The sequence below is a fragment of the Camelus dromedarius genome, chromosome 11, assembly GCF_036321535.1.
Source record: "Camelus dromedarius isolate mCamDro1 chromosome 11, mCamDro1.pat, whole genome shotgun sequence".
NCBI lineage: Eukaryota > Metazoa > Chordata > Mammalia > Artiodactyla > Camelidae > Camelus > Camelus dromedarius.
The window spans coordinates 44,556,053-44,576,870 of NC_087446.1; the positions used below are offsets into that span (position 1 = coordinate 44,556,053).

The following is a 20,818-nucleotide window of genomic DNA, read 5'->3' on the forward strand; positions in this document are numbered from 1 at the left end:
CCATTTGCTCATTGGGTACCACAGTGTCTGCCTGGAAAGCTCCTGTACACATGGTCCCTGCTGATCCCTGAATGAGCACCACGAAGAAAATCCTTCCTGATAAATATTTTATGTTTACAGTTTGGAGAAAAAAAAATCTTACCTTGGCCAGCTTTAAATTAGATCAGGTAAGCTCACCTGCAAAGGTGCCTTTCCTTGATGACCACTCATGCGATCCACTGCCCTAAATGAGAAATGAATTCATACTGAGTTGACAAACTTTCTCTTAAGGGGACAGTTAATATTTGAGGTTTGCAGGCCACATGGTCTCTGTCACAGTACAAAAGTAGCCACAGACAGTATGTAAAGGAATATATATGCCTTTGTTCCAGCAAAACTTTTTTTTTAAGCCATAATTTGCCAACCCCAGACCTAGTAGGTTGCCCCCTTCTAAGTTCTGAAGACCAAGTAGAAAAATTTGTTAGCGGACAGCCATAAAGTTTACAGATTACAATCAGGAAAACAAGTAATTTGTGTTTATCAAAATATCCAGCCACCGAGGAGAGAGAACATGTATTTGCACAGGCCCTCACAGCAAGGGTAAGGATAGATTCTGCTAGTTCCACTTTTCTAGCTTACATCCCACCTGTTCCCCCTGAGACTACATCCTGCCCTGTAGCAGCAGACAACCTCCTGATTTAGTGTTTCATCCTCTTTCTCCACCAGCCATGGGTTTGGTCCTAAGTGTACACTGAAGTCTCTTGTGGCCAGAACAGGCCCCAAGCTGAAAGCACCGTGCGGAGACATCTAGTACTGGCTGCTGAATTTACAGGACCTACAAGGGATGGCACTGAATGCCGATTTCCTGGTCTAGTAACTGCCCTAGAATCTTGAGTGTTTTGCCTGTAATTCCATTTCCTTCCCTAAGTGTGAGTTTTTAAAGTTTGTTTGTCCTTCTTGGAAAATTACATCCTAGGTGATGCTTCAGATGAAGTTTAGTGTCAGCGTGACAGGTAAACATCTTGGCGGGGTAGTAACGCACCACTCTAGGAAGGAGGCTCTGGAAGCCACCACCACCTCACGCTGTACCAGGCGTTACAGCATACAGAGGATCTTCACCTCCACATCTTATTTGCTCCTCACGTGAACCCTGTGAGGTAAGCAAACAGGTGATGCCTCTGCACTTCACAGGGGAGAAAAAAAATTGTTTGATCCAGAGCATTTGCCATTGTAAATTTTAACTGCTCCTCCCACAGTTGAACTCTTACTGTAATAAGGGAAAATTATTTCGCCTTAGTTACAGTTCTTTCCTCATAAGAGAAAAAAAGAGCAAAAGTGATACAAGTTTAAAATGCTGCCAAAAGAACAGACGTGAGTAACCAGTGGCCATTATGTAGAAAATTTTCACGTAAATCATGAATTATGTCAGGTAACTCCTACTCACCCTCAAGATCTTAGCTCTATATCACTGCCTCCAGGAAGCCTTCTCTAACCGCCTCAGTAATAAACTCTCATAGCACTCTGCACTTTATCTTCATGACACTTACCAGTATGTATTACACATGGAGTCTGGTTTCCATGGAAACAAGACCATAGCGTTCTCACCACAATCTACCCAGAACCTAATATTTATAAATTACCTGAGGATGTTATGTGAAAAAAGTCAAAACACTCAGTGTTCTACTCAAGTTTCTTTTTGTGCAAAGAACAGAACAATAGAAGTGAAAGACTAAAAGAAAGAAAAATTAAGTTAGAATGTTATTGACCATATGCATTGAAGTCCCATACTGTAGACAACTGTAAACTAAATTTCTGAGGGAAGCACAAAGTTGGTGGCAGCAGCAACGTGAGCGCTTGTCATCTGGCAAACTTTTCAGAACTGGGCAGAATTAGGAATGTGTAGAACTCACCAATTTTTTTTTTTTTTGCACAAAATAACAGTATTTTTAAGGAAACTTACTGCAACATGAGGCCCCCAAATATGAACATATCAAGTATGTTGGTAGAACCTGTAGTGATGCCACCTGTCCTGTTCCTGATCATCTGCATCTTCTCTTTCTTGCCTGATCAGTCTGGTTAGAGGCTTATCAATTCTGTCAACACTCCCGAAGATCCCAGTTTGGGTCTCACTGATTGTGTTCCTGTTTTCTACTTCATTAATAATCACTCTTTGTTACTTCCTTTCCTCTGCTTGCTTTGGGTTTGCTATTCTTTTTCTTATGTCTTTAAGCGGAGGCTGAGGTCATGTGTGAGTCCTTTTATCTTTTCTAAGAGGCACTGAGTACTATAAATTTCCCTCTTATCTCTGCTCTTGATCCCATTGTAGAGATGAGCACGAGTGCAGAACTTACATGAACAGAAGTAGTTCCTTCCTGAGGGAAGAGGGACCGATGAGGCATCCAGCAGCTAACAAGAATCAAGGAGATTACTGAATTTACGTTCTCCATCTCCCAGAGGCCACATGGCCTCTCCCCTCTGCTGCTCTCTGCTCCATTCTCCTGCTTTCTCTGAAGTCTCTCCCTGTCCCTGACACAAGGCCCAATGGTGAGCTTCGTCCCCTGATTTCTGAGTCCTCATCACTAACTGGAATTCCTTTGTTTATTTAAAATTTTTAGGAATGTCAAATTGACCAACGGCCTTGTGTCAAGAGGTCTAAGATCTAATTAGCCATAGTCAGAGGCGCAGGGTCACACTGTATGTGGAATTATCCTTTCCAGGATTAAATGAGGCAGGTCAGGGAGACTCTTTACAGGTTAGCCATTACTCTCAATACGGGTAACTTGTTTAAAAAAAATTTTTTTTCAGAGGGGGGTATGGCAGGAGATACACGTATAGCTCAAGTGGTAGAGTGCATGCTTGGCATGCAACCCCCAGCACCTCCTCTAAAAAATAAATAAACCTACTTGCCTTCCCCCAAATAAAATAACTAATACAATAATAAATAAAATATTTTTAAAAGACAACTCTAAATTAAAAAGAGTGGGGTACAACTGCACATGGATGTATACCTCTTCAGTCTCTGAAATACTCTGGAGAGCTCTAAGATTTGCAGTTAGTATTTGAAAAACCATGGGGTGCTTGTTAAAGCAGTGGATTCTCAGGGCATAGTACCAGCTTTGGGGTGGGGCACAGAAACATCTTGCTTTAAAACATCAGCACCTCCAGTAGTTCTGAGGCTGTCTATAAAGAAACGGAGTAATAACTTCATTTTTGTCTTGAAATATCTTGCAACAGATCTTAAACACTGCCCATCCCAACTATTGGCTTCCTAACAATCTCCCCACCCCGACCTACCGTGTCTCTGCTTGGATCGCCTTACTTGCAAAAGAACAAAAATTTTAAATGCAAGCTGGAGTGGTGGGTGGCACAAGAGTGACACAGGCATGACACCAGGGACAGGAACATGTTCCCAGCCTCACCCACACCCTACACATGAATTATCTTCCCTGAAGCACACACCCTTCCCCAGCACAAACTCTCCCATAGAAAGTGTATCTGGAAGGAAGGCAACGAGGTTTGGACATTTCTGAAGGCTGACGGCCAAGTTTCTCGATTTCGGTGGCTGCCCTTGTGTTCTCAGATAAGGGACTTTTATTGATAAGGCATTCGATGACAGGCTCTATTTTACCTAAAAATCACTGATTTGGAACACTCCTCTAGAGATCACACATGCAAGAAAAAAAAAACGTGACATGTTAGCTATTCTGAAAGAATCTGAAGACACCATTTGTAGTTGTGAGTAAAAGATTTGAATTTAAGCTGTCACCTCCCCACTTGCAAGAGTAGTAATTCAAGGATTCTAACTTTCGGCAAGATGACCGCATACTATGGAATTACCAGAACCTCAGCAAATTTCATTGCACTTGAAAATCAGAAGAAAGCCCTCTGGAGCAGAGCCCCCTAGAACTCCATTTCAGAGAAGAGGAAACACAGGGTCCACATGGGTCCACACAGGGTGGCTAAGTGAGGGGAAGGTACACACGCCAGGCAAACAAGCAGCTCTGTGCTGCTGAAGACAGGTGCATGCAAGGTAAGCCCCCTTGTTTAGAAAGATAAAAACCAACTCTCCTGGTTAAAGGAACTCCCTCCCAAACACAAAGCCAAAACCCCAACTTCTGAAGTTTACCAAGAGCCCTGATGTTCTCTGTTTGTGTGTAAACATTTAAAAATTCCAGTACTCACCTTTCTCAGAAGGGAAGAGAGGAGCTTTTGCTGATCAGCTGCCGCCAAGTGAGTCACAAGTGACTTTGGAAACCAAGATCAAAAGGGTCTATCCTCTACACCCTGCCATTCTCACTTTGTGGAATTAAAGAGAAAGATTTGCCAAAAAGCAAGCCAAACTGAAACCAAAAACCACCAACCCCTCAAAAACCAACAAAAATTTAAAATACAAAAAAACTGCAGATGGAATTAAATTAACATTTCACCTGCCCACCCTGGGGTTAAAAATAAAGTTATTTAATCTGGCCAGTCCTTTCCACCACCACCCCCGGCCCATTTCTCCCCTGATCCTTGTACAAAGCTGCTTTCTTGCGCACTTAGTTAAACAAGTAGTGATTCACACCAGACAAATGTAGACTTTCAAGGCTTTGAATGCTTAGTTCCCTGTGTTCCTTTGGGAGAGGATCATCCTTGAGGGTGTAAAATTCCAGCCTTGGAGAGGGTGTGGACAAGAGGGAACCCTCCTATGCTATTGGTGGGAATGCAGTTTGGTGCAGCCACTATGGAAAACAGTATGGAGGATTCCTTAAAAAAAAACTGAAAGACTTACCATATGATCCAGCAATCCCACTCCTGGGCACATATCCAGAGGAAACTAATTCAAAAAGATATATGCACCCCAATGTTCACAGCAGCACTATTTACAATAGCCAAGACATAGAAGCAACCTAAATGTCCATCAACAGCTGATTGGATAAAGATGTGGTATATGTATATGCATATACACACATATGTACACACAGTGGAATACTACTCAGCCATAAAAAAGAATGGAATAATGCCATTTGCAGTGACATGAATGGACCCGGAGATTATCATACTAAGTGAAGTAAGCCTGAAAGAAAAAGAAAAATATCATAAGATACTGCTTATATGAGGAATCTAAAAAATAATAATAATAAACTTATTTACAAAACAGATAGATTCAGACATAGAAAACAAACTTATCGTTACCAAAGGGGAAGAGGGAGGAAGGTTAAATTGAGAGTTCAGGATTTGCAGATACTAAACACTATATATACAATAGATAAACACAGTCCTATTGTATAGCATAGAGAACTATATTCAGTACCTTGCAATAGCTTATAATGAAAAAATATGAAAAGGAATATATGTATGTGTGTAAATGAATCACTATGCTGTATGCCAGAAACTAACCCAACATTGTAAATCGACTATACTTTAATAATTTAAAAAACAACAAACTCCAGCCTTTGCAAGCATTTGGTGGCTCCTGGGAGCCAGCTCTGACTTCTCCCTGAAGCTATTCTGGCAATTATCTTACTAACTGCAGTGAGAACACCGGGTTTGGTTATCTGTCCTGTCAGTTTCTCCCACACAACAGAACCTGAAAACGAAAACAGGTAGGCATCCCCCTCTATGTAACTTAGTATAATCACTGAAATGGAATGCTAAATGAACACCCTCCCCCGCCAAAAAAAAGGCGGCTGAGCACCCTGACATCAAGCCTGTCCTTGCTTTTCCCACAAATCCCACTGCACCGGATTGCTTTCAGATGAACGGCCCATTAGAGGGCATCCTCATGGGTACTTAATAGGCAGTTTTACTGAAAAACTGGGTAGAACTTACAGGAAAAGTCGGCAGACTGGCAGGACGGCTCTGCCAGTCACTCCCAGAGGGGCAATGGGCGAGTTGCTGGACCTCGATGCATTTGTTTCCTCATCTGTAAAATGGGGATGCTGACGATACCTATCTCATGAGGGAGAAAATGGGTTAATACGTGTATAGTACAGAAGGTCTTCGCCTTATGATGGCTGGTTTGATTTTACGATTTTTCAACTTTACAATGAATGGTGTCAAAGTGATACGCATTCAGTAGAAACTGTAGAAACTACTAGGATTTTAAATTGTGATCTTTTCCCAGACTAATGTTATTTTTTTGTGTTCACAAGGGTAAACACCAAATGTAACTGTTCTGTACTTAGACAACCATTCTATTTTTCACTTTCAGTACAGTATCCACGAATTACATGAGTATTCAACACTTTATTCTAAAATAGGCTTTGTGTCAGATGATTCTGCCCAACTGTAGGCTAATGTATGTGCTCGGGGTACGTTTACGGGGGGCTGGTCTGAACTATGAGGTTCGGTAGCCAGGTGAACTGATTGCATTTTTGACTTACGATATTTCCAATTTACGATGAGTTTATCAGAACATAACCCCACCATAAATCAAGGAAGATGTACATAGAGACTTTTCCCCTTCTTTCAAAAACACAACACTTTTAATTAGAATCACCTAGAGTCCCAAAAGTGTACAATTCTTAAGAAATAATTTTGCAACATAACAATATTCATTTAAACAATTATCAACTGGTGACAGATTCTGAAAGGAAGCCTAGGACAGGAAGCTAACTTCCTTTAAGGATAAAAATTCCAAAACATTCCCACTGCACCTTGGGCTGAACGTCCAAACTGGATTCTTCTGGATATTTTGACGAAAAAGATCTACGCAGAGCCGTCATTTCCATCATCATCATTTTCACCTATAAAGCAGCTACAGTACTTGCAGTGTGTTCCCCTTCACGGGCGGGTGCAGCCTCGCTCCTGTATCACCCGCGCCTCTAGGGGGCAGTGCAGTGGTAAAAACACTTGCCGGCAGCAGGCGTGGGGGCCTAAGAGGAGAAACGTGCACCCATCTGGTGTGAGACAGTCACGCTGACCAAAACACACGGATACTTTACAATGTTGCAAGCGGTCTGTTTTAGGGATGGGAGACCTCGGCAGGAATGGGGGGCGAAGGAAGAGGATTTCTAAGAAAGGGACAATGTTCTATTTTGGTAGTGGTCACATGGCAGCCACTTTATAATAATTCCTTAAACCGTTCACATACATTACACACTTGTAAATATATGTATATTTTACAAAACAATTGTTATAGAAATGTGTCACACAGACGGATACTCTTTTTCCCAGAGGACAAGGCAAAGGAAAAATGACATTTGGGAGAACAAATGTGCCCTATTCAAACCTAGTGAAAACTGTCACATTCTCCCCTCTCCCCATCAGTATCTCCACAAAAGCAGCTTCTCCCACTCCTGTGACCTTTTATCTAGCATATTTTCACCATAAATAAAAACACACAAACATCAACTAACAACTTCAACTTTTAATAATGGAAACAACTTGCCATTCCAGAAACAATTTCAGGGGAAGAAATACCTTCCCATAAAAATAAACTTAAACTCATCAAAATTATAAATATTATAATTTTTTTCTACTTCTGCAAATTTCAAATGCTCCCCTGCAATACTACCCCTTCATTTAAACTTAACTCTTTCCTGTACCATCACATATTGAAGAGAAAACAGTATTACAGCAAAGCTTCAATAGTTTAATTTTAACTTAAGAATTTGTACAATGATTTTTTTTTTTTTAATCTTTGGCCTCAGTGGCCTTTTACACAATAAAAATGCTGCTGCAGTCACCAGTGTTTTGGAGAGACCGTCAGTCTTCAAGAACCACAAACTGACAGAATTTCAACACAGTAAGTTTTCCAAATCGCAACGTGCAGTGCACGTGACAATGAGCGAGGTCCTGGATAATATAGATGAGGATGCCTAATTCAGACGATCTATTTCAAGTAAAAAAGAAAAAAAAAATTCACAGATACCCATCAGCTACTACTTTAGGTTCTAACAGTGTCTTAATCTGAGAAACAAAGGCTTCACAAAAATATGAGCTTACTAGGATGGGTAATTAAAAGACCAGGTGGTGGATAACAGTATACTCACACCCAAGCCATAGTCTGAATAGTAAAACCAGTATAAAAACCATGAAGGCATTCCCTGAACAATGAAGGTAAAGTGTTGGGTGGCAACGTCACTAAAACCTCATTGATGCACTAAAAAGAAGTCACATGCAAAATTAAACAAGATGTGCCCTACATATTTTATAGCTAGTTCTACTTTTTTTTTTTCTTTCCAACTTTCCTTAAAAAGCTTAGGAAGATACGATTGTCTCAGTAACGTGTGTGGCACAGCATAAGCGACGCTTCCATCTGCCTCCAACAGGACAGGTGCTCTCTGAAAAGTCAGAAGAGCAGCCAAGAGGGGAAGAGAAATGCAATTTTTTAAAAAGGCACCGTTTAGTTAAGAAGCAAAGAACTGAAGCACCTTGGAATTTCAAAAAGAATCCATTAGGTGTCACCAAAGTGTTAACAATTCCTTGGGAATTTATAAACAAACAATACGGAGACTGAAAGTAGACTGCAAGGCCCCTGGAGAACCACAGCACACTTTTCCTGTTGTTTTCAGATTAACTGCTGCGTAAAAGGCAGTTATTTAACCAGCTTTAAGGAGGGCTTCTATTGCACTCTCACTTATTTCTTTGGTTTTGCAGGAACAAGCTCTTTAGTTAAAAAGTTTCCATCGAGAACCCTTCCTGTGCGGTCCGCGTTGGGCGGACGCCGCCCTCCTCCTTACAGTCAGGTCACCCTTTGGACTGAGGATCTGAAGGTCCTGGGTCTTTAATCCATAGCCCTGTTCTACATTATGTAAGATCAGACTTCAATGTATAAGACAAAGGGAGAAGGGAAGGAAGTGAGAGGGAAGGAGGGAGAGGGGAGGGGAGGGGAGGAAAAGAAAACAGGGAAAGGAGGGCGTGATTGTCACAAAAGTGTGCTGGGCGCCCCTCACCTGACAAACCCCCCGGCCAACAATTGGGGAAATAGTTGCCTCCTCCCCAAACTCCTTTCCCACTGTGAAAGCATTCTCGGGAAAACAGTAACTTCACAGGAGTTGTAGCACATGCTCGCTGCCCACTGGCCACAGAAGCCACGCAAGTCAGACCTTCTGCTCGGAGGAGAGAAGGCAGAACCGGGGCCGGTCCGCCCGGGGGGCAGCTCTGTCCCGTTTGGAACATGCACCCACCTGCACGCCGGGTCCTCTGGGTCAGCCGCACTTAGTCCCTCCTGTTGGCCCAGCTCCTACTTTCTTTGGTTCTGTTCCCACCTCTTACTCGCCAGGAAATCAAGCAATATGACCATGGGTTTAACATCTCTAAACTGAAAAAGCTTTTAACTCTTCAACAACCAAATTCTCCTCCTCTACCACCCACCCACTCACCGTCCAAACCACTTTCCCCCAGGGCTCGCCACCCCTACTCTTGCCTCCTTCCAAACTTGCTCTTTCCTTTCTTTGTCAGACTCCTCCAAATTCCTTCACCAACTCCTCAGATTTCCTAGCTTCCCGTGCCCTTCAATTCACATGGATCACTTCCTCTGACATTTAAGAAAAAAAAAAAAAAAAAAAAAGACAGGTAGTTTCAACACAGGACAAGTATTCAGACAGATTCCTGGTTAAGCTTTTAAAAAATCATTTGCACAACCTTAAGCTTAACATCATCATCACATACTTAAAATAACTAAAAGAAAACAAGGGGGTGGGGGGAACCAACCCAGAGTCCATGCTTCAAAGCGCTCTCGAAGGCTCCAGATGAGACTAGTTTCACAGCTTGCCAAGAGGTAACACCGCGGTGCCGAACAGAACAAGCTTGCAGAGTCCCTTGCAGAAGACGCCATGTGAGCACTCTGGGGAACTAGACCTAGAGATTCTTCAAGGGGGGAGGCGCTGGCATCATGGGGCAAGGAAACTGCCCTCTGACAAGAGGGACACAGGCGGCCGGTGTGCACGCAGGTCCCGCGCCGTCCCGTCCCCGAGGGGCAGGGCCCACGCGTTACCCGGGTTTCCACAGCTGGCTCAGGGCTCCCTCCAGCTTGTGTCTATAGACCGCGTAGCGCTCCTTCAGGGTCTGTAGCTGCTCCTCTTCTTCCTTGTCCAAGATCCGCAAGAAGTTTTGGAGCTCGGGCAGGCTGAAGGCTTCCCACTGCGAGAGAATACCCAAACTGAAAGATGCCAGGTGCTTCATTCAGTGTGAAGACTTAGGAATGCGGGCCCGGAGCACAGGGAGGCATGGGCAGTATGCTGCCCAGTGGTCAGGGAGGTCCTGGTTCACCAAAGCCGAGCCCCCTACCAGCCTTCCCACCCTCTCCGCTCCCCTCCTCCCACCCTTTCCAAAAGGGGTCTCACCTCAGTACCCCTAAGTCCATGAGACACTCTCACTCCCGACTGGACCCCCAGACGCAGGAAAAACAGCTCCCTCCATCTTCCCTCCATCTTCCCTCCATGTGGCATCATCACTGCCCCCCTCCTCACCTCCCACGATCAACCTTACCAGCTCCTAAGCAGCTCTCCCTAGTGCTACCCACCCCTATCTTCTCCGCCATCCCTGGGATAGCCTCCTAGCTCTGTGCAAACACTCCCCAGTCTGTTCCCCCAAACAGCCAGCCTGAAATAAAAAGTGAAGCATGATCCACCCCTGCTTGGAATCAGTCAACGGCTTCCCTTGGTTGTTTTCTGCTAAGTCTCAACGACGCTAACCTCTCCAGTCCCATCTCTCTCACACTGTGCCCCTCATTCATTACCCTACATGGCTTTGCACATGCTCCCCCTTCCTCCACTTTCCCTGGCGAACTCCTCAACCTTCCAGCGCCAGCTCAAATGCCACTTTCTCTAAGAAGCCTTCCATGATTTCCTTCCCTTCCTTCCCAGCCAGGACTAAGTCTATTAGAAGCTCTCACAGCACTGGAAGCCCTGACCACAAACGGTTTTTCAATTATTATAATTATTCGCTTTTAGCTGAGCATCTCTCTCGCCCACATCTTACCCTCACTACAGCTGTTGTGAACTATTTGGGCTTTTTCCTCTGGCCCTTGAGTCTCTGAGTTCTATTTCCCTCACAGCATCTGGTACTTTGCAGGCACCAAATACATGTTTGTGGGTTTTTTAAATCTATTTTTAAATTAAAGCAGTAAATACCAAAGAGGGCATTTAACATCACCTGGGAGGCGTTTTTCCAAAGTATGTCTTCCCCTCCCAAAAAGAGTCCTTGGGTCCTGGGCTGAGAATCACAGTCTCGGCCAGGAGCAGTTTCTGATGGGGGATTCTCAGGGGTGTAGGGGACAGAAAAGACGAGAGAACCTAATATAGCAAGTGCACAGAGAGGAGCAAGGATAAAACCAAGTGGGCCAATGACAGAAAGCTCTCGGAGACTGATTTTGAGCCAGTTATTAACGAAAACGAGAACCATGAAGCACGAAAGCAGAACTTTCCACATTAGAATATTCTGTTAATTTAAAAAGTAACATTTTACTTTTCACATACGTTCTCCCAAAGTAAGACATTATTAAGTATCACCTCCCTTCCACTCCCTGACAGCTATGGAAAGTTGCTTCCCTCAAGGCAGTCAACCTTAAAAACCTGAAATGACTGCACCACACAGAGGTCCGGGGCCGTCCCGAACGTTAAAACACAACGTCAATTTCAAAACTGAGCGAACGTTAATGCCCTCCTGACGGTGCAGCTCCAACTGCCCTCAACTACGTGCAACACTCAGAAACCAGCACGGAGAAAGACAGCACGCTGACAAGTCTGGCTTAGTTAGGCTTCGAGGCAAGGCTACCACGTGCCAAACTAAAAAGCCAGATTTTAGACTTTTGCTCCCAGCCTTCTCCTCAAAATGAGAGTGAATTTTAAAAATTTCAAAACACGGAGAATCCAGAGAAACTTCAAGATGTCCAAAATCATTGTCTTCCCAAAACTGCCTAAGGAAAGTTCCAGTTTACACCGACATATAAACATAACTCTTTACCAAGCACGTTTATATAGGTTTCTAATGTGGCACAAAATGCGACACAAAACCACCTTTTCAAGGCTTTCCTCCCACTTTACAGATTCTAAAACTGAGGACTGAAAAGGTTAGATTTACCCAAGGTCACGCTCCTGATCTAACAAGAGGAGCAGTCGGAAACACAGTCTCGGTTTCTTAACTTTTAACCTAGAAACACTCTTCTCACTGCCTCACAGAATGTTCTATGTGGACAAGTCATCCCATTTCCTATTCCAGACAAAAGGCTGAGACCCAGAGCTTGAGAGATTTACTCATGTGACACTTGATCTAGAAGGACAGTCTGAAGTGCTTTTTCCTTCAACTGAACTGACCCAAATACAGTCCTCCATGGAGAGAAAATGGCCAACAGTGGACATGTATAAACACGATTTCTTAATTACTGGGGCAAAGAGGAAAGAGTGTAGAAAGCTAAACGTCTTTCCTGGTGAAGAGATTGCAATTCCTTTGATTTCCCTTTAGAGCAAAGGAGCCTGGGGACCTTGGTTAGCAACAAACATATGGAGAGTGTCAACTTTCAAAGCTCAGCTGGATTTGAGTAATTTGGAGACACAAGGAGTGAAAATGACTCTCTGGGTGGGGATCAAGTGAAAAAAAATTTTCTTTCCTCCCACCTCTGAAAATTACAGACCAATATAATGAGTGTTATAAAAGAATTATATTGTAGGCTAACTTTGGGCTCATTTCTGGCAATTCAAAAACATTCAGGAAGCTGCCCTCCCTCCACAGGACCATCTCTCATCCCATGGCAGGCAGGCAGGCAGGCAGGCAGGCAGGCAGGCAGACAGACAGACAGGTTCCCTCTCAACTCTGCCCCCTCCTCCTCCGCAGTGGTAAAGTCACCAGATCAGAGCAATAAAACAGGGCCAGCTGGTCTGTAGAGTTTAAAGCAAGAATGAACAATCACTTACCTCTCCAATTTCATGTTCACGAAGAACAAAACTAAGTGTGTCTGTCCTGGGCCCTGCTACCAGACGCAGGTAGAGTGGATGTTCCCGGTCCGAGAGCTTGCAGGCATAGACTGGGTGAAGAAGCAAGGGTGTGTCACAAACAGAGCGTTACATCCTTCCCCCGACCCCACCAGCACCCTCATGCCCTTCCCTCAGACCAAGGCAACAGTCCGTGCTACCCCACGGCACCATCCTCCTCACCTGTTACCAATGAACAGTCCGCAGTGGAAAGAATGCTATACTATTCCCACTCTATCTGCACAATCTAAACTGTGCCTTGATTAAAAAGGAAATAATTTTCAAGAATGAATGTAAATGAGTACTGCTCCCAAAATGGGCTTATAATTAATTCTGCTCCTCCTTTTAGAAAGCAAGATGAACTTTAAAAAGGATCTGCCACTCCTTTAAAAACAATAAAAATATACCACCCCAAGAACATGAAATCGGAGGTCTAGAAGCAAATCTCCCTACAGATTAATTTAAAATTAGCAGCCACAGAATGATGCAGTCTGAATACAAGCTCTGGCGGCTTTAAGACCAGCTGTGGGTGTTTCATGCTGTGTGTGCGCGCACACACACAGGTTCTGGCATTCACTGCCTTGTGGGTTAAGAGATTTGCTCTTGTGGGTAATGTATCAGTAGGAGGCTATTACTGTCAGATTATGTAGCTGAAGTCCAGGTGAGCAGGGACAGAAGCTGGCAGGACAAAAATGTCACCTGAATTGGTCTGTATCATTTTGGTACTTCCAGATACAAAAGCACTGTAGGTTCCAATTTCCTTGTGGATGTAAACCTCCTCCACACTGCTTGAGCCTGTGGCCTCTGGGGGACAGGAACCTTGGCCTATTCATCTCTGTATTTACTCAGCAGGGCCAGCCCACATGCCAGCCCACAGTACGTGTTGAAGAAACGTGTGCATACTTAGTAACTGGCTGGGTTTCAGCCCCAGGTGACTCCAGGACACTCCCATCATGTCAAGATGAGTGTATTTGCTGCTACAGCTGCTGTTGGCTCTACCCAGAAAAACTAGAGAAAGCTCAAGCAGCTGACTGCTCACACATTCATGCCACGTTCGAATTAGCACTGAGTGAATCACTGAATCACTGTTGTCTACCACTGGTATCAGCTTCTGCTCCGCGAGTACCTGGCCCAGCTTATTCAGTTTCATGCAGTAATTGAATATTCTCTTTCTAGCCACTGAATGTGGGTATTAAGTTCAGACAGGCAGACCTCAGATCAAAATGTTATTCACCTACTGCATGTGCCCCTGGGGGGGGCAGGGTGCCAAAATGCCCCAAGGCCAACACCTAGGGCGGCACGCTCCGGGCATGCCATTTATGTGTAAGTGTGAAATGTGCACTAACACACGTGTGCTTCCCCATCCTGGCTCTCGGGGAATCCAAGTCCAACAAGCCACTCCACATGCAGAGGCACATCCGAAGTGGAATGTGCCACTGAAAGCTTTGAGCCCAGAGGCATTCTTTTCTGTCCAAAAGAGCATTAAAATCAAAGCAATCCAGGGGGAGGTGATAGCTCAAGTGGTAGAGCGCATGCTTAGCAGGCATGAGGTCCTGGGTTCAATCCCCAGTACCTCCTCTACAAAAAAAGAATTAAAAAAAAAAAAAAATCAAAGCAATCCCAAAACAAAACAAAAAACTATCCCCCTGTGCACATCACAAAATCCTCAACAGATACCCATCACATATGGACACGTCTCAGCTCCTCAGACCCACGACTGTCCAACTCCAAAACATGGACAGCCAGGAAGCATTAAGCGCCTGCCGTGACCACCATTTATTCCAGAATCTGTCCCTGGGCACTGACATAACTGACAGAGATACACCCATCAGTCTCCCTCCTGCTCATGAGGCCGAAAGACACCAAATAAAAGCAGAGACCAGTTTCATTTCAAGCGTGGCGAGGTACCTTGATCTTCCCTGTGACATCGCTTATAAAGTGCAAACTTGGAAGGGCTCTCGGTCACAAGGAACTTCTTGAGCAGGGCCTCGATCACCTCCCCGACAGTGTTGGTGCTGCTGATATGAAGCGTGTTCATACAGCCATTGCTAGTGGGAGCGAATTTTCCAGGGTTCGGGGAAGTCTGTGATGGTTTGCAGAGTTCCATCTGTACTTTGATGAAGCCAGTGTAAATCCCATTTGAATTCTGAAGCAGGAAGAAAAACACACACTTAGCTGGGCATCTTAAGGAAGGGGCGTATCAAAAACAAAACAAAATAACCAAAAAAGGAAGGGGAAACACTCTCTTGTTCACTTCTTTTCCAGTTTGGGGGCAGAATGTCACTCAAGATTGCCCACCAGGGAGTGACTCGGGGGAGGTCAACACACTCCAGGAAAGTGCTTCCAGGGGCCGGGTCTGTGGGGCAGATGTGGTGACTGAAGTCCAGGACTCACGCCTCTGAAGCTACACGTGAGAGGTCAGGGCCCAAGGGTAAGGTTACAACCCACCAGGCCACATGCTGGCCAAACCGCCAGGCTCATTAAAGCCTGGGGATGTGTCCGGGCTAACTGTTCAGAGGAAACATCCCCAACTGATGACCGGCTATTACACCAAAAAGGAAAGTCACAATTAGGACTGAAATACTCAAGCAACGAGGAGCAGACGGGAAGAAAACAAGCTATTTTCATCCCTAGTGGCTACAATGAGACACACCAGAGATTACCCACTTTGCTTAAACGTCCTCCTGTCACACACGTCCCATACAGCATGGGCTACAGGACGAGGCCTTTCAGGCACCTCAAGCAGTTGTAGTTTTAAAACAAATTCAAGCTACCATGTAAACTGAAGACATTATAACACAAGCACTTGTCTTTTTTGATGTAACGTGGTACTGATGTCTCCTATATATACGTGTATTTTAACAGCTTTATTGAGGTATAACTTTTATACAAAAACCCTGCATATTTAATAACACACTGTTTGATGAGTTTAACATTTGTCTTAATTGGTGGTAGAATTATTTCTTAGTGCTAAAGATCGTCATAATGGTCTTGTTTACTTTTTACTTTTAGCATGTTTAGAAAAAAATGTACTGTTTTATTTAAACGAATCATCAGGTGTCATCTATAAATGTTAACACAGTTAACAGAGAACATGAAACCCTCCTTTATGATCCATTATTTTTCTTCCTTTCTACAAGATCACTTTATAATGCTAATTCACTCATTCATTCTTGTGAAAATTATACAACACTTAACATTTTTTTATCTTTGAAACAACATGGAAACTTGCATCTGTTTTAATCTCCCAAGAGTGGGTGGGATGTGGCATTTTTCTACTTTGATGAAAATTGTGTTTGAAAAAGGAGAAATACGACTGCCAAAATAATGAGGAATGATCTTGAGATCAGCCACCGTCTCCCCTTCGTGGGGGAGCCCCACAAGGGGGGGATCCTTCATCACAAGGGCTTATATTTAAAAGCTCCTCCCCAAGGGTCACAGAACTCAGGAGGGCCTCTTCTAACTGGGTCACCCCATCCTTTGCTCAACCCTGTCAGTTCACAGTCAACAGACTGCAAGGCAGGGGTCCAAGCGCCCTGGGCGCTGGCACCAAGGGAAGGCAGGTGCCTCCAGGAAAGTCACCAAGTGGACGGGTGAGGCCGGAGCAGTTTAGAGGAACGTGCATCTAGCTCTGTTGTCAGCTCCCCTTTCCTTGTCACCCAGCCTAAGCTGCTCCCTCCTACACCCTCACTCCCCACCGAGCTTCAAACGGCATCCATCGGCACAAAGCTGCAGGAGCCTGAACCAACGCTGCCGGAAGCGGAACATTACAAACTTCATCTCACACCCACAACCAGCTGAGAAAAATCTGAGCTCAATTCTGTTCCAATCCATGGGCACAAAATCCTTTTCCTGACACTTCCAAATTTATTTACACAAGATAAAACTTATCTAGGGCCTCATTAGAATCTGAGTTACCGCCCATACGTTAACCAGGCAAGGATTACACTCAATGCTAAAAATCCTTTGGTGGGGAGAGGGGGGTGTCATAATATCTTTTAAAATAAAATTTTAATAAGTGTTGGCTCATTTTGAGATAAAGCTGCTTCAAAACACAGCTTTCATTTGAATGATGCAGAAATATCCCATGTTCCGATCTTGCATACCTTGATCATTAAACACCTGCAGGTGTGACCTGGCGATTTTAAGACACACAGACCGTAGTACCAACATCTCATGTCTATCTTTCAACATGTGTCAACCTGAACAGTATTATTATGATACGTGCTCACCAAGGTCATCTTCAGCTTGTCTGTGACTGCTAAATTGTACTTGTGAACTTTCTCTTTGATTTCCTCTTTGCTGAGGTAATTGTGGGTTTCCTTCTCTTTCTCCACATCCTAAAGAAAAGTAAGACATGCCACACATGAGCAATCACAGAAAAAAACATGGATAAACTAGCATTTTTTTTTTACGTTCCATGGAAGAAATGTGGAGCACTTTACCTACACGCACGCACGCACACATACACACACACGCATGCACACCCCTTACTGTCCAACTCTCCAGGCTCATCCACCAATTATGGTCCCTGTTCCTTCAGACCAGCCCTCCTGAGGGATGTATCAAATAAAACTAACTTGTCAGTGACTAAAAGCAATACTTCATTAAATAGTATTTTGCAAAAACTGACTTCTGCAAAAACATCATTCCCCAAGAATGCCCGCTAGATTCGCTGCTTCTAGTTTAAACAATAAAAGACACGTACCAAAAGCGTGTCTTTTCTCTTCAGCAAATCCTATGAACGTTATGGCCTTTATAGCTTTACCATCTTTATCAGCAAAAAGTACGGTAGTTATTAACTGTTCAACTGGCACTGATCACTGACCTGTCAAATTCTACACAACTACCAGAAGGTAATTAAATTTTCCAAACAAATACTCAGGTCAAGATACAAGTAGCCAGACTTCCTGGACCCAGCCACTCTCAACCCCAACCCCATCCCTGCCTCCCCGTACTCTGGAGGGGAGGATTTTAGTTGAACCCTATCGTCTCTGGGAAGAATTCACTAACTGGTTTTGTCTGAAGAGCTCAACCAGTGCGTGACATCATGCGGTGACTATTATGTGACCACAGATGGCCACTCTTCAGTGTTGTGGCCCCATGAAGCCAGGCATACCAGGCACCTGACTTGTATTTCTTGTACTTCTTCCAACAACCCAACCAAGCAGGCATCTTTACTCCAGATGAGATCAAGTTCTAGGAAGGAAATTAACCTGCCAGTAGAAACTTCACTGCTCTGTAGACATGCTGGAACTCACCTGAAACCTTGGTCCCGAAGCCTCCCTCCCACCAACCTCAGTGACTCCAACTGGGACCTCCAAGTACTCCACGGTTTTCTGAGACTTCCAAGTATTTTCACAGGGGTCCTCATTTAGCGTCTCCACGTTACAGACAGGGACACTGAGACTTACTGAGGTCAAGTGCCTTTTCCAGAAACAACCCAACTGGTTAGGAAAAGAAGCTCAATTTCCATCCAGGTCCCCTATGTTGTTTCCACTAAATCAAATAGGTCCCCACCGTTCCCGCCCGGGTGTTTGAAAACTTAAAGAAAGGCTGCGTAATCAGATTCAAACCAGAGTAGCAACTCAGAAAAGATGAAGGGTCCTAACAATCTTCAAGACAGAGAGGAAAAGAGAGGGTAATAGCTCAGACAGAGCACATGCTTAACATGCACAAGGTCCTGGGTTCAATAACCAGTACTTCTATTTTTAAAAAGTTTTTTTTTTAAAATAAAAGAAACTACCGTTTTAAAACAACAAACAAAAAAGAAAAAAAAAGAGGAAGAACAAGATTGGATGATTCACTCCCCAACCTTTAAAAGGTACCTCTTCTCCAGCCAGAGGCATCGCTCCATCCTCACAGCTGGATGTTCTCCAAGCAGGCATCTGCCCCACCTTCTGCTGTGAGCTGGGGTTAGAGATGCACACGGAACGGCCACAGCAGGACTTGCAGGAACACTTTAAAGGTATACAGTGGCTCTAGATCCACTCAGGTCTCAAGTCCCTTAACTGTAGACTCCCAGAGGTGTGTGCTGACTACAAGTCATCTCGGTAACTTTTGGATTCCAACACTGTCCCCGTGAGGGCTGAGGGGTCAGTGGTGGGTGGCACTGGGGTAGCAGCAGCACAGGACAGCATGGTCACTGCCCAGTTGCAGGAACAGGCCTCCAAGTCCCTTGGGAGCCTTCCATCTGCCCATGTAAAACCCCAAAGCACTCTTATTTTTGGTATCACTGGTTAGGAGGGGGGAAAAAAACCTGTAGATAAAAATAAGCTTTTGTAGAAGCTTCAATGACTATTTCCGAGGAAACTTAAAACATGTCTCCTATCTCTCTGCTTGCCCTGCTCCTTCCAGTCCACACTCAGCCGCTACAGGCCACAGCTGAGGTAGAAAGTCAGACGGTCTTTTTTCAACATTCATTTTTCACTTTGAACTGTCTGAGGACTCTTCAAAGCATATCCTAAAAAGTATACAGTAAGAGATTTTCCGTTTCATGGGTGTGGGGTGTGATGCTGGCAGGGCAAAGGATGCTGTGGAAAGTGCCCTGGTCCAGCCCGGGTCTATGGCCAGCTAACCCCGTGCACTGGGCTACGAACCTCCCTGTCTGAACCCTCACTTCCTATCAAATAAAGGGACTGGAGTAGACATCTCCCCTGGCCTGATAGGGTCTGTTTGCAGAGTTGGCTTCCACTGGTGTGACCAATGGGACAAGGTGGTTCCATTCAAGCAATGGAGGAAACCAAAGGCTCACCATTAAAAACATACAAAACAGCGAACTGCGCGAATATTGTAGCCCTAGGGGTTACCGCTTAAGGAAGAAGGAGGAGTCTAAGGGGGAAGGAGGAGGGGCGAGGGGAGCGATTTTGAGCAAGGAGCAGCGTGGTCAAGTCATTTTGGTCAGTCCTTAATCACATGTCTTGGTGATGCTGCTGGACTTCTCACCCACCCTGAGACCCCCTCATGTTAGCATTCCCAGGATCTTGAGGAAAGTCAAAGGAGCAAGCCAGTCAGGGAACAGAGACTCGCCCTGGGTCGTCCACATGATGACTCAGACGTGCGTGTGTAACAGCTCTCCCGCCTTCTCAGAGATTAAAAACCCAGGAAACGGTAGGAAGCAATAACAGAAAAGAGTTGGACCCAGAGGTCTCCAAGATCCCTTCCAAAGCTAAAAAATCTCATTAATACAAAATGAACTGGAAAGCAAATCCCAGAGAAGCAGCTAAAACCTAAAGGGCTGTGATCCTGTATTTTTTTAACGGAAATATAATCAAAACAATATTATATTAGTTTCAGGTGTACAGAATAGTGATTCAATATTTTCATACATTAGAAAATGACCACCAATGCATTGAGATAATTGACATAGAACATTGTATTTGTTTCAACTGTACAACATAATGATTTTATGTGTATAAAAACACTCAGCATAGTAAGATTAGCTAACATTCATCCCCACACATGGTTAACTTTTCTTTCCCTTGTGATGAGAACCTTTAAGATCTACACTCTTTTCTGTGATCTCCTATTTTTAAGTCAACTGTAATTGTAGCAACTGTACACCGAGGCCTATTCATTCAGCAAATATTTGCTGATCAGAAGCTGTGGGCCCTGCCTTGCCCAAGTGGGGACGTCAGCCACCACCTCTACCCTCCCGGCACTTTCTGTCCAGCACAGGTCAAGTGAGGGTGAGGACTGTCAAAGAAAGGAGGCTTCCAAGATGATTACCAACCACGCTTGCTCCGATGGAAGGAGCTGGCAGGAGAGGGAAAGCTCAGGCCCTGGAATGGAGGACAGTGTCAAGATCCGGGGAAAGCCTCCTGATTTGGAAAACTTCCAGACTGTTTACCCCTTTAGAAGAGAGTCCCCTCCCGCCTGCCCTCCAAACACAACGCCTTTGAGAACACGGCTGTCTTAGCAGGATGTGACCCAGAGGGACAGAG

General features: G+C 44.4%; 1 protein-coding gene across 4 annotated transcripts in view; it reads right to left on the minus strand.

The window, feature by feature from the left end:
* Positions 1–7,310: 7,310 nt before the first annotated feature.
* RASSF3 (Ras association domain family member 3) overlaps positions 7,311–20,818 on the minus strand; it is a 114,698-nt gene continuing 101,190 nt past the window's right edge. For 2 of the 4 annotated variants that reach the window (XM_064491741.1, XM_010980287.3), the window contains exons 2-5: positions 17,108–17,215; positions 14,784–15,021; positions 12,819–12,928; positions 7,311–10,047 (exon numbers count right to left, since the gene is read on the minus strand). In XM_064491741.1, the coding sequence (XP_064347811.1) occupies positions 9,898–10,047; positions 12,819–12,928; positions 14,784–15,021; positions 17,108–17,116 (507 nt within the window). In that variant the 5' untranslated portion in view covers positions 17,117–17,215 and the 3' untranslated portion in view covers positions 7,311–9,897. Of the gene's footprint in view, positions 10,048–12,818; positions 12,929–14,783; positions 15,022–17,107; positions 17,216–18,703; positions 18,740–20,818 lie in introns of those variants that run through there. The other 2 variants (XM_064491737.1, XM_064491740.1) reach the window with 2 other exon arrangements.